General features: G+C 39.7%; 1 protein-coding gene across 6 annotated transcripts in view; it reads left to right on the top strand.

Moving 5' to 3' along the window:
- INVS (inversin) overlaps positions 1–13,601 on the top strand; it is an 83,893-nt gene that overhangs the window by 66,752 nt on the left and 3,540 nt on the right. For all 6 annotated transcript variants that reach the window (XM_064705687.1, XM_064705691.1, XM_064705692.1 and 3 more), the window contains 3 exons: positions 6,416–6,717; positions 8,019–8,826; positions 12,847–13,079. In XM_064705687.1, coding sequence (XP_064561757.1) covers positions 6,416–6,717; positions 8,019–8,826; positions 12,847–13,079 — 1,343 coding nt within the window. The remainder of the gene's footprint in view (positions 1–6,415; positions 6,718–8,018; positions 8,827–12,846; positions 13,080–13,601) is intronic.

Here is a 13,601-nt window from a genome sequence, read left to right as displayed (position 1 = left end):
TTCTGTATGATAAAATGACTTGGAAAACATTTTTCACTTTAAGGTAGTGAAAAATCATTATTTGCCTGTTCTGTTTTGAACAGAAATTAATCACTAGTTGAGGAGAAAAACCCAGAAGCAAACCAGGGAAAGCCTGGTTTAGTAAGGCTTAACTTAATGTTTCTCTAGCAACCTGAATTCCTAGTTTCTATTTGCAACTTCATTTTGGGCCTTATTCTCTGCACTTACATTTTCTGGTCTTGAATTAGAGAGATCCTATGAATTGGTTATATTGAATTACAGCTAACTAACATATGCAATTCAAATTATTGTCAGCAAGATGTGTAGGTTCTGGCTGAGTGTCAGCCCAATTTAAATGTGGTGATGGTAGTGAAGTTCTAAAATCAGAAGGTACATAAATGATTATCACAATACATTGCTTCCTTGGAGTTTATCCTTAAGATTCTTAGTATGAAATTAGCACCTGGTTTTTCTTGAAGAAATCTGATTCTGAAATGAAAAAACATAACAGTCTGAAAAGATTTCTGCATGATTTGGGAGTATTATTTTGATAAAAAGAGATCATTAAAAAAAACCCCCATGATATAATTATTGCACCTAGAGGTATTTTTGCTGCATCTGTGTATCACAAATTCAGCTGCACTCCACTCTGTATCAAATTTGGAAGTTTGATGTTCCACATAATTGGCCAGTCAGACCTTCATTGGGTTTGATTGCTGCTACTATAAAACAATTATTATTCCCCAGGAAGAGCCAAAGCTAAAGAAACAGCAGATAACTCATCTCTTAGTCACATCTCTACATTCTGAAGTTGTAACCTGTAGCTCTCCTACTGTTTGCCTTTTCTGCTGAAATCAGTGCAAGTCAAAACTATGCATGGAGAAGCTGCCTTGAAAAATATTTCTTTTTCATGTGGAGAGCTCTGCTTATTGCTGTGTGGTTACAACTGACCTTACCAAATGAGGTAGTTTTATCCTTTGTGATGACAGTCCTTTTTAGAAGAATCTCTGATCCACCATGTAGAAGAGTAAATGGAAAAGAATTGCCTCGTGGAAATTTGGGGGTATTTTTATAATAGTTTTCCTTTGTGAGTTTTTGATGTAGTTTCTGAAACTTACTTAGCTGTTGTTGATTTGTTTGAAAACAATAGAAACAAATTCTGTGTACCAAATACCATAAAAAGAGAATTACAGTACAATTGGAGTGTACAAGCAAATCAGGTTGTCACATAACAAATTTTATTTAATTGCAGTTTTATGGTCTGTAATAAACTGAAGGGGACATTATGTTGTCATCATTCTGCGTCCCCATCTGTGCATTCCACAGCTGAAATTGGCCAGGGTGTTCCTGCATACAGAAAACTATTATCCCTACTGGTGTTTGAAAATCTGCTCTCCAGATGAAAGGAGACTTTATGTGGGGATCCAGAGTGATGGTGAATTCCTAGATTGAAGACACACATCCTCTCCCCAGCTATGTCAGTGTAGATATTTAAACTTGCTTGTAATATGTTACTTTAGAGAGTCTCTCTAAGAGAAATCACTCCTAAATCTACTTGGGTTTACATAGTCTGTTCTGTTTTTTTTTTCCTTTTTGCAGTAACAAAAAGTCACCCAGCATCTCATACCTGTATTGTTTTCTGGTAAAATTACATTCACTGTATTTAAAGCCTATGAAATATTTCTATACAAACATCATCTCCCATGTTTTCTCCTATATCAAAGAAATTGTATTTTTTAAAATGCAGTTTGATGAAGGCCAAAACAACATGCACACTGTTATGTCAGTGAGCAAAGAGACACACCAGGGGACAATATGGGTGAGCTGGGAATCCTTGACAGAGCTCAGATGTAAAAATGCAGCTCACAGAAGGCAGAGGCTGGGACAGACTGCAAAAGCAGAGTGTAGATGCATTGCTTGGGCATGTACATGGTGCCAGAAACACCAAAACTCAAATGGAATTGAGACTTTAATGAAATGTTCCAGGTTACAAAGTGAGTTTGTGTTTCTACATTAATAAAAGTAGTAATACATCAGTAAAAGGCTGAGCAAGGAATGTCTGGGCTTGTTGCTGGATGGTGCATTTAGTGACAGCAGACTCAGGTGTGACAGCAGCACTCAATGCCTTCTGTTCCTCAGCCTGCCAGAAGATCTCCCAGGCCTCTTTCCTCAGGGAATTGGTTCAAGGAGGAGCAGAACTGCCAGCTGTGAATAAAGGTTTAGTCAGGCTTGAGAGAACCCAGCCCAGACAACTCCATGGGACCAGGTTGGCTGCATCCAAGGGTGCAGAAGGAACTAACTGATGCCCTTAAAAGTCACTTTCCAATGTCTTTGAAACATCACAGAGACCAGGGGGAGTCACCTATGATGGGAGGAAAGAAAATGTTGCACCCAGCTTCAAAAAGGGCAAAAAAAAGAAATCTGGGGAACTGTAGCCTGGTTGGTGTTTCTGGTCTCTGGGAAACTTTTAACAGGCAAATTTGGGACAAGAGATTTTGTCTGGAAATAGAGGAATTCTTTCACCCTTGGGACAATCAACCAGTAGAACAACCCAAAGAGGTTGTATGGTCTCTGTCCATAAAGGTTTTCAAGACATAATTGGCTAAAAACCTGAGCCACCCAATCTGACCCAGTTCTGAGCAGTCTGTTAGCCTTGCTGACTTCCTGAGATCCCTTCCATACTTTAAAAAGAGGATTTTGGTTTTCTTATTGCAAAACCAGATATTTAAGGAAATAATATTTACTTGTTTAAAACATATTCAGAGAAAACTAATTTCCAACGTATTGAAGTTTGAAAGGGGTGCATAATTAATCCTCATTTGTTCACCTTCCCTTTCAATTTCTCAGGATGAGTTCCTGAATCCATACTTCTGTTTTTCATTCTGGCCAGTTGAAGGAAACTGATTGAGAATGTGGATGTGAAAGGGAAATGGATGAAAGTGAGTAAGTAGCTGATGATGTTTAGGAAGAGAAAAGCAGGAAGAAAATAAGCAGTTCAATTAAACAGCCTTCAGTAGATTTAGAAAAATGTTCTCATGCCAAGAGAGTACAAGTAGATTATGAGGTTTTTCAGAAGACTGGTGGTTAGCCCTGCATGCTGAGAAAAGATAGGGGAGTGTGGCAACGGAAAAAATAATGAGCTCTTCAGGAGCCTGAAAAGGGAAAGCACATATTGGAAATTTGATGTAATTACTAAAATTGACAGTAATAAGAACATACAATGATAAAGCTAAACAAGCTGAGGTGCTAAATAAGAACTGACAAAGGATGTGAGGTAGGTATCACAAAAAACCATTGTAAACATACTCATTGGAAAAGGAAGAGTAAAGAAACAGTTGGTGTCCATGAGAGATGCTAAGTAGACTGAACTGTTCTGTGGGATTTTTTTTACACTTCAGAAGAAATTGCATCAAACCAACTCCATTTTCTTTGTGTCTGAATAACAAGTTTTGTGGCCATGGAGAAACAGTAGCTGTCATTCAGACTTGCCTGAATCCTTCATACTTCCTCATGGGAAATTTCTCATTTGTCTCCTTTAAACTAAAAGTGTATATTGATGAAAATTTCATATAAATCCATCATGAATTTGTATTTTCATTTAAGAAGTAAATTTGAATTTGAAAATAGCACCAAGATGCAAAAGATTGTAAGCACATTGAAGACTAAATTAGAAATCAGAATGGTGGTAAAACACACACAAGAAATGACTGAGGAAAAAATAGGTACCTAGGTAAGAACTAATGGACTGCTCTACACATCTGGGGAGACCCATCAACATAGGAATACTGGACAGAAAATAACTGTTGTCTTAACATTTTTGTTAAGGACTATGAGTTTAAAAGATAGTTATAGATCAGAATCTGAACACATCATGAGTCAGTGGTATCATTCTTTTGAAAATAATCCTCATGCTAGATTGTGTATCAGGAGATGCTGTTTATACAACATGAAATATAATTGCTCATAGTCCAGAAAAAGCTCTACCAGTAATAGGATCATACCTGGAGATCTATTTTCAGGTGAGATTTTTAAAGTAAGTTTTTGGAGGTGTTTTGCAAGAATAACTTTAAAAGCACTCTCCTTTAAAATATCCTTCAGTGTGTAGATAAAAAAGTTAAGTTTCTATTTTTAACAGAATAGAAAAGGTTGAATTCATTTTAGCAGAATCAAAAATTCAAAACATCTCTGTGTCTTCACAAATATGCTTGTAAGGCTGAAACTGTTCCTTTCCATCTGCTGAAGGCTCAGTTTTCATTCTTTCACTTTTGCAACAAAATACAAGCTTATGACCATTCAGGACAAAACTGTGTTGCATTTACAATGGAAAATGTTGGCCTGACAGCTCTGTTCCACTTTGAGCTGTAGCTGTCTAACTTATGAGCCCAGATTCAGACCCTGTTGGAGGATCAGATTTGCCAGAACCTCGAGAATGACTGGGAGCCCTGAAGTTAGAATCCTGTCTACTTCCTTCACTTGTTCGTGAAACCCAGCCTCTCAAACTGGACAACAGTAAAACTTGGAAATTTTAATTTCAAAGAGATCCTTCACTGGAATACAAACTGAATTTCTGATTAAATAAAGCAAAACACAAGGGGAGGGTCGTATGTATTCAGGAGCCTATTCAACTGAGCTGTACTGTGACAATTATGATGATGCTTTATGAATAGGGAGCTTTGAAATCCCTTCCCTTTATTCTTTCTTCAGTTTAGTCTGAAAAAATTAGCACACAGATAAAACCTTTAAAGAAAAAACCAACCCTCTTTACTTTTTGTTTTCTGGTCCTGTCTCATTTCAATAACTTTACAACTGGTACTGGTTGCTGAAGTTATTGTTTTGAGTTGATCTGCCCATCAGAGGAGTGCGGGTCGTTCCAGCTCGATTGTGTATCACACAGCCCATCTCACACTTCCTTTTCTAGTACCCTGAATGGAGGACATTGGTAACAGGCTGCCCATTCTTGTGAAGAATAGAAAATTACTGTTCTGTGAATAGCAAGATCTGATTTATCAGCTCAAATGGCACAGTAATGGCAGTGAGATCCATACTGTACACAGTCCCAACATCCCCGCATAGTCCGGTTGTGGAATGCCAATATTAATGGAAAGCAGCCACTTTTTTTTCATGCCAGAGGGAATACTGAATCCCAGGCTGCTAGGAGTGTGTTTTTTTAGATCAATTAGCAGCTTTTTCAGGTGCAAAGTTCAATCAGCTTCTCCTGCAGAGCAGAGCTGATAAGATAGCACTGACAGATAAAGTTGGGGCTGCTGGCTGGCAGCTCGCGCTGCGGTGACACGCGCTGGCAGTGACGCCGCGCACAGGAGCCGGGGCTGGCGTGCTGCATAACTCACCTGTCACACGCCGTGCTGGGAGGTGATGTGGCAACAGTCTGCACGCTGTGTTGGAGCACTGGAAGCAAGTTAAAATACCAGGCAGCTACATGATACGGCATTTACCGCCTGTCCGTTCCAACAGGAAAAGTGTCACTTCATCCAGCAGCCAGGGCTTCATTTATAAAAACGAGTTCAGTGGGAGTAGGGATGTAACATTTGCCGGGTGCTCTTGGGTTTATTCTGCTTGGTAGGAACAAGAATTTAAAAGATGAAGTACAGTGACAGCCCACTATATTTCAAAATGGGCTACAAAATTTTATTCAGTGGATGCACCTTTCCTGAGTTTGTCCAAAATTCTCTTTTATGGCTACTGCATTAAGAAATGCATGACTTATTTAATTTTGGAAATCCAAATGTTGCCATGGTAATTGGCATACTATGTGCCCACAAGTTTTTAATTCCCATCTCGTATTATCAGTATTTGTCATTTAAATGACATATAATGTTTCTCTAAAATTAATTATCCACCAATGAAAAATACATAGCAGCAAGTTAGTACCAGTAGCTAGTTGGTTTATAATTCTCTGTACTGACTGACACATTTAAGTACGAAAAATAAATTTTCAAAGATATTGTGTCTTTTGTTAAATGTTTTTGCTTTTCAAATACAGTGAATTGCATTACTACTCACATGAAAATATTGCTCATTAGTAATTGCAAACACAGTTATTAGTTTCGTGATTCTTTTTAAAAGCAGGATTTTAATTTTTGTATATTTATAAAACCTCCTAAATTTAGTTGTTTTCAATAAGTGAGTGTTTTAAGATCAGTCAAAACAACTGCAAACTGAATGGGCAGCTGGCTGACAGGGACTTAACCTTCATCAGGCTGTAGCTGCAAGTCAGTTGTTGTTTTGGATCAAGTTAAGACATTTCAGTGCAATATGTGTCCTTTTCTCACCAAAAAATGTCAAATCAAGGATTTGTTGTGGCAGCGTCAGATTTTTAGAGAGGAGTTGTTCAAGTTAGATACGTGCTCCCAAGATTTAATCTTCAAAATTCTTACGGTATGTACTGTAATTGCAGGAAACGTGAAGAGGAAAGCAAGAGGAAAGAAGCCAAGCTGCACAAAGGGGTGCAGAACGTGGAGCAAAGCAAGTTTCAGGTACAACAGAATCCCACAAATCGGGAGAAGGCCACCAGTGTCCCAAGGTTACCCAGCAAGGCAGCTGACACACAGAGCAAGAGGCTGCTGTCCCTCAATGCTTCCCAGATCCAGCCAGGGAGAAACAGCAGAGGTTCACCTAAAGCTGGTCATGACAAAGGGACCCCAAAGGAGAGCTGCCTGTCAGCAGAGCCTCAGAGTGGAGGTCATAAGATCAGGCAAGGTTTGTGATCTTTTTAAATTGTGCTGTTTATCTGCTTTGTCCACTTCTTGGGGGTATTTTGTGTATAGCACCCATTTTGTCCTTCTGTGATTTCATATTCTTTCATCACTTGAGCAATTTGTGCAGCAGGATAGAGTTAGATACAGATTCTTTTACTCTGGGCGAAATAGTGAAAAGCACCTGTACAGTGTCTTATGATGTCTATAAAAATAACTAGAATATGTGAAAACAGGCTGTGGGCAATTGTTCTAGTAGTTGCACCATTCAGAGAAAATAAGATTAAAGATACTTGACATATCTGTGGTGCACATGAAAAATGTAAATGGAGAAATGGTAACTCTGGTTTTTAAGCTGGATTTATCCTCTCACTCAATCCAACTGGTGTTTGAAAGAATGCTGTGCCTTTGTTAGGTATGCATTCTCTTTTTGTTACTGAAGTGATGCCAGCAAAGTTGGTGGAACAACAAACCATGAAGTTGTACAGTCAGTTCTCATTAGGGTTTTAATAAATCCTCTTGTGACCAAAACCCTAATGGACTTCACTGGTCATTTTATAGGAATTACATATAAATTTAGACCCCTTGGGCTGTGAAAATTGTGATTCAGTTGTTGAGTGTTTTCTGATCTGGTTATCAAAATGTTATTCTGTAAAGATATTACAAATATAGCATAATTTCATCAGGTTTTGGATGATCCAGATGATTTTCTGGAATGACAGTGTATCAAAGATCTCTTTCTTTTCTTTTTCCCCTCCTACCTACCCTGTAACATCCTGTCTGTTATGTTTCATCGTCTGTGGTCTATTTTTCATTCTCCTGTTAATTTCCAAGCAGAATGGAAGGTGGATGGAAGATGGGGAATTTTCAGTTCTGTACTCCAGTCTGGCTTCCAGATCACCCTCACCAGAGTATTTAGAAGCAGTGATAATACAGCAGCAAGGGAGAAATAGGAAGGACTTCATAATTTCATTCAGGATGTCAAGGGAAGTACTGAGAAGCCAAGTGCTTTGGGTTGTCAGTGGGTTATCCCGTGCCAGGATACAGCATGGATAGAGCAGGAGTTTTTCAGACATCCAGCTCAAATGTAATGTTAGAAAATTTGTACAACATTAAGCAAATGAAGGCATTTGGGACTCTATTGTGACAGGCAATCATGGCCTTCTGATTCTTCCTGCTTGCATTTTTTTGTTCATTTAAGTGAATCCAAGTCTGCCCCAAAGGTAACTGAGCAAAAAATCAGAGACACAAATCACGTTTTGCTGGGTCAGAGACTGAATTTGTTTTCAATTTCTCTGTCTAAAGATTCATTGAGGAAACACATCAAAAGCAAGTCAAGCTGTGTCCATTTCCAGTGTGGCAAAGCAAACGAGGGAGCAAAAGCTGAAGTGAAACCTCAGGTTGCGGCTGCTGCGGAGGCGGACGGAGAGAAGCACAAGGAACACGCTGCGGACACAGCGGATGCCTGTGCTCGGAGGAGCAGGAGGCTTCCTGCTCCTGCCTGTAGGGCTGCCAGTGCTGGGGAGAAGCTGAGGGACCCAGGTCAGGCTCCCTCTGGCAGGAGGGACCATGGTGAGGGAAGGGCTGTGCTCTTCTGCGGTGTCGGCTGTACCGGCGGAACGGCGCAGAACGCAAAGCCGGGTGAAGCTTCTTCCAAAGGCAAAAGGCACCAGCAGAAAGCCAGAAATAAAGAGGTGAACGATAAGAGATGTTCACCAGCTGGTTCTAGCAGACCAGGAAGTGCCAAAACAGTGTTTGTAAGCAGCAGAAATGACAGCCTGCATGCTGTAGAACAAACTGTCAAAGTGGGAAACAATGAAATGGCACAAAAGGCCTCTCCATTATTGTCTGCTGAGGCAGAACCTACCAGGACTGTGCCAAGAAACCCAATAGCATGTTCTGCTTCTGATGACGGTTTGAACTTGGAAAAAACGGGCATAATTGGATCCAGGAATGCAGATGATCAGTTATGTTCTGTTCCATGGCAAAGTACAAATATTGAACTAATTCCTTTAGAGATTCGAATGCAGATCATAGAAAAAGAAAGAAAAAGGAAAGAGCTTTTTCGGAAGAAGAACTACGCTGCCACAGTCATACAGAGGACGTGGAGAAGGTAAAATTGCAGCTTCAGGGGCTAAAGAGTGGGATGCGAGTGGATGTAAATGAAACTAGGCTTGTTGGCAATGTGCTTTATTTAGCTTACAATGTTGCCAGTGCTAAACGAGGCAGTTAAAAATCTTTCTCCACAATAATCTTTCTCCACACAAGGGGAAGTGGGTTCCAGTGGTGTGGAATTACATTATTAAGTTCATAAAAAGTGCAAGGTAAGTGATGACTTTTAATAATCAGAGAAATCATTGAACTTCTATTTCAAGCTCTGATATTTCTTTAGAGAGTGCAAATCAGGATTTGCCTAAATCTGGAATTCAGTGATGTACTTGAAATTGTGCTCTGACCTAACATTTAACCAGATAATCAAACCACAGAATGTTTGGGAGCTTTGAGTGTTCATTAACAAAACTTGAAGGTAGCTTGAATACCTTGATTAAGCAGGAACAACTGCTCTACAGAAAAATGCTTTCCACAGCATTATCCTGCTTTCATGAATGTGTGAGTTTCAGCCTCAGAAATGCAGTAATTCTACAAGTATATGCTCCAGAATATTTGATTTCTTATCAAAACAGGCAGGAAGAGTATGTAAGGGAAGTATATAATGTGCAAATTATTCTTATTTCTTGTTTTTATTTAAACTTTCTTTAATTTTACTGGATGCAGAAAACTATAAATTGCATATGTTTGCTAATATTCTTTCCAGGTCTCTCCAGTTTAACAGTTTCTCTGAGGGACTCTGAGTTGAACATGTCCCTGACTATGGCAGGGAGGGTGGAGGAGATGGTCTTTAAAAATCCCTTCCAACCCAAACCACTCTGTGGTTCTGTGACTCCATGCCATATTCCTGTGAACTGTGAGGCAAAGCAGCCCCTTTTTCTGCCAGGGTTCCACCACTTCTGCTCTCTCTGCTGCTTGCTCCTTGGCTTTCATTTCTGATGTAGATCCCAAGATCTTGTCTTATGGGTTCAGATCACTCAGATACTTTCAAAAGCTAAAGGAAGCCAGGAGTAGGTTAGGAGAGTGTATGTGCAAGTGCTGCTGCTGCTGGCTCTGCTGCTTTCTCTCAACACCAGTTCAAAATCCTCTATTACAGAGGGACTGGCACTTGTGGCTCTAAGACAAAGCAGAACCTGGTGTAGTGAGTGCTTGTGCAAATTTCCCCTCAAGAACTGGGATCCAAAGCCATGCATTAAGCTGCCTTACCTGCACAGAAATCTGCATTCCATTCACACTACAGATTTTGGATAGGCCTTTCCCAACTGTGCCCCTGCTGGAGCAGGGGTGGTGTGTGTCCTCTCCCAGAAGTGCATGCACTTACTAACCCTTTGCATTTTGGATATTGTGGAGATTAAAGATTGTTTAAGATACATTTTTTATTTAAATACTTAATATTAAAAAGTAAATATCTTTGTTCTGTTTGCAAGGTCTCATAGAACACTAACAAAGATCTTACAAGGCTGCAGGAGACATTCTTTGGGCAGCTCTTCCACAGTCCTGGGTTTGCTTTTCTTCCAAACTTGCACATGGTAAAGAGCATGTAGTAGTAGACAGCAGTAAAATTATACAATGTTATTGTATAGTTCAACATTAGAAACATGTAGAAGTACATGCTTGAGTTCTGGAATTTCTCTAAATTAGAACTAAATGCATTTGTCTCATCTGCAAATTTTATAGTCTTGATTTACTTATTGAAAGCAAACACAGCAGCAGAGTGGTACTGGTCTAGTTAAGTGTATTATACTTGCTGTTCTCAGGAGAATGTTTCAATTCCCAAATCTGCAAACTTTATAAATGTACTTCTCAAAAGTGTATATTCTAAGGTGTGTGGCTTGCCAAAGGTTAGTTGTTTATCCTGCTCAGTGAGGCTTACAGATTCTGTCTGTGCTCTCTCCTGGGGGGCTCCAGGGCCCACAGGACGCTGACAGAAGCTGGAATAAGTTGGTTTTTGTCACTGTTGTTCTCCCACTGGAGTCAAGCTATATGTTTAAATACATTATTGCTGTGTGCATACTCTGGCCAGCAGTGGTTTTTAAGATTAGAGCTTCTGTAACAAGGAGTGAGAATGCCACTTGCCAGCTTTGTTGTTCTGCACGTGGATATTCCACTTTTATGTGCAGTAGTTTTGTTGACTAAGCATCGTGTATATTTTTAAGGCACCATGTCCAATTCATGTTGTATCAAACTTGGTCCCATTCTCCTTTTTTCTCACTAGGATCAGAATGATCTGTTAGGAGAGAGCTGAATTAAAACAATATAGATCATTTGCTGTACAGATAACTGCCTACATCTTTCAGTGTCAGAACCTCACAGTCATTTTCTTGTTGCTAAAAACTACCAGAAGCTGTCTGCAAACTTGAAATCACAATGGGTGCAAAGGTGCAGTGACTGTGAATGGGTCATTTCTTGTATCAGCAAAGGCATCTGGCAGTAATTACTGAATTCCAAGAGAGTAGCTTAGTATTCTTTTCTTCTCCAGTATTAAACAGTCCCCCAATTGTTTTTCCTGCAGTTAAGTATTCACTTAACCCATCCTTAGCTCAAGTTATATTACCAAGTCACTGCAACTGTTCTCTCTCTCCACTTTCTTTTCCTCTCTTACCCTGTTGAAAAGTTAAAAGTGGCATATTATTTAAGAAGACTGTATAATTTTTTCCCTCTGTCTCAATAATACTCCTGGTTCTGAATTCATACCATGCTTCACAACTTGCAGGCCCTGACAAGGTGCAGTTGCTGCCTGTATTTATGTACTTCAATGAGCTGCAAAACAGCACATGCCTAAATTCTGAAACTTCACTAAATTAAGATTAAATACATTTGTCTCACCCAGCAAATTTCACAGAGGTAATTTACTAAGCTTATTGGAAGTTTAAAATTATTTGGGCTGTAATGGAGCATATCATCCTCCTTCGGCATTCTATTGTGCTTTTATGTACTCATTTTTTGTATATGGCTGCTGCTTTGTTTGAATTATGTAGCTCATTGGCTTAGAACATATATTTAAACAATTTGTATTTGGCTTGTTGTCTTTTGTTTTAATTTAGAACTTGTTGCAGAGGGAGCAACAGAAAAAATCACTTCTTTCTCTCTCCTTCCTCCTTTGCTCTACCAGGCATCCAGCAGAAGCCTTTTTGAATGCCAGAGGGGATGATGATCAATGTGCTTTGGCCTGTTACCAAACGCTTATAATTAATATTTTACAAGTGTTACTCAATGCTCATTTGTGACAGGTTTGTACTGGGAGGATTCAGAGTTAATTGCTAAGGCAGTTAATTGACTTGTGAGCCGATATCCGATTGAACGCTTGCGTCCGATTCCAGCGGAAAAATCCCCAACCAGCTCCTTGCTGCCGGTGCCATCTGCCACCAGAGTGTGAGGGATACATAATCTGGCGCTGCCACTCACAGAGGGATGTGACTGTGGGCAAGATCAAAGCAGCTGGGGCAAGCTTGGGTCATGAGACAGGGAGCCTTTCACGGGAAGGGAAAGAACACAGATTGCCGAAAACAAGGCGAGGGACCATCTTCAGAGGAGGGGTGGAGAGCAGCTCAGCTTTGTGCAGTGGAACCCACAGGAGGCAGATTTGGTTTGTCTCTTGCACTGACTGACTGAGGACATGAGGTGCTAAGGCACACGAGAAGGTTTGGTGTTGCTAAGCTGTGAATACGGTGAAAAAGAGGAAGTGGTGCTGATGATACTGTTACCATAAATATTTATAGTTTTGTCTTCTGATGATTTTCTATTTATAAAGCAGCTGATCAGCTGATGTTGAAGCACTGTAACTTTGATACCTGCAATGCCAGATCTTTACTAACTGTGTGAAATAATGGATGCATCCAAAATTGAACCCAACTCCTACTTTTTCTTCTGAACAAACATTTCTCATCCAAGTGACTTAGCACATCAGTGGGAGTTCTGTTTTCCCAGTTACTCATGTAATCCACCATGTGAACTGATGCGTGGAAAGCACGGAAGTTAAAACAGGTCACCTAAAACAAGTGCTCTTCTCTCTTCTGCTCTCTAGTTACCAGCTCAGACAGGAGTTGTTTCAGCTCCTGAGTGCTAAGCGGCTCTGCAAGGAAGATGAAGACAAATGGAGACAAGAGGCAGCTGCCTTCTTCATTCAGGTTGCTTGGAAGAAGCAGCTGAACCACAGCCCCCTGAAATCAGGTCCTTCATGTAAAAATCTGAAGTCTGTAAACAAAACCAGTTCAGCCATAAAAACCAGCAAGCAGTCCATCCTAAAGCAGATATATGGTAATTTTCTTTTCACTATAATTTATTTGTATAACTATGCTTTTATTTTTATGATAGAATGTATTAATCTATGCACTTCTTACCTAATTGTTAAGAATTTTAGCTATTTATAAAAATTAGTCCCAGGTGTTCTGGGCAATTGTATTTCTGTTTCAGATTAAATAATCCAAACAACTCAGTGACTTAAAATGGCTGCAGCTAAAGCTGTTTGAATCCCCACACAGCATTGTTTCAGCACAGGTCTTGAGCAATCAAATAATTCTGTTGCCAGAGCTGCTCACATATATCAATGTGGAAAGAGAACAGAGCAGTTAAGCTGGGGATGGCTGGCTGTATCCATGCAGAGTGGCTGTCTGGATCATGGTTTGGTTTTTTAAAGCATTGTTTTAAACTTTTTGTTTGTTCGTTTTGTACTGTTTTAAAATATTTTCATACGAAGAATATGTTCCATGTTGATAACTTTCCTGTATGAAGATGTGGTCTTTATGGCAAGAGCAAGATTGTCTTTTACAATTCTGCACT

This window comes from Zonotrichia leucophrys, chromosome 2 (assembly GCF_028769735.1).
Source record: "Zonotrichia leucophrys gambelii isolate GWCS_2022_RI chromosome 2, RI_Zleu_2.0, whole genome shotgun sequence".
Taxonomy (NCBI): domain Eukaryota; kingdom Metazoa; phylum Chordata; class Aves; order Passeriformes; family Passerellidae; genus Zonotrichia; species Zonotrichia leucophrys.
Note: the sequence above shows the minus strand (reverse complement) of the source record. Positions and strands in the feature narration are given on the sequence as shown.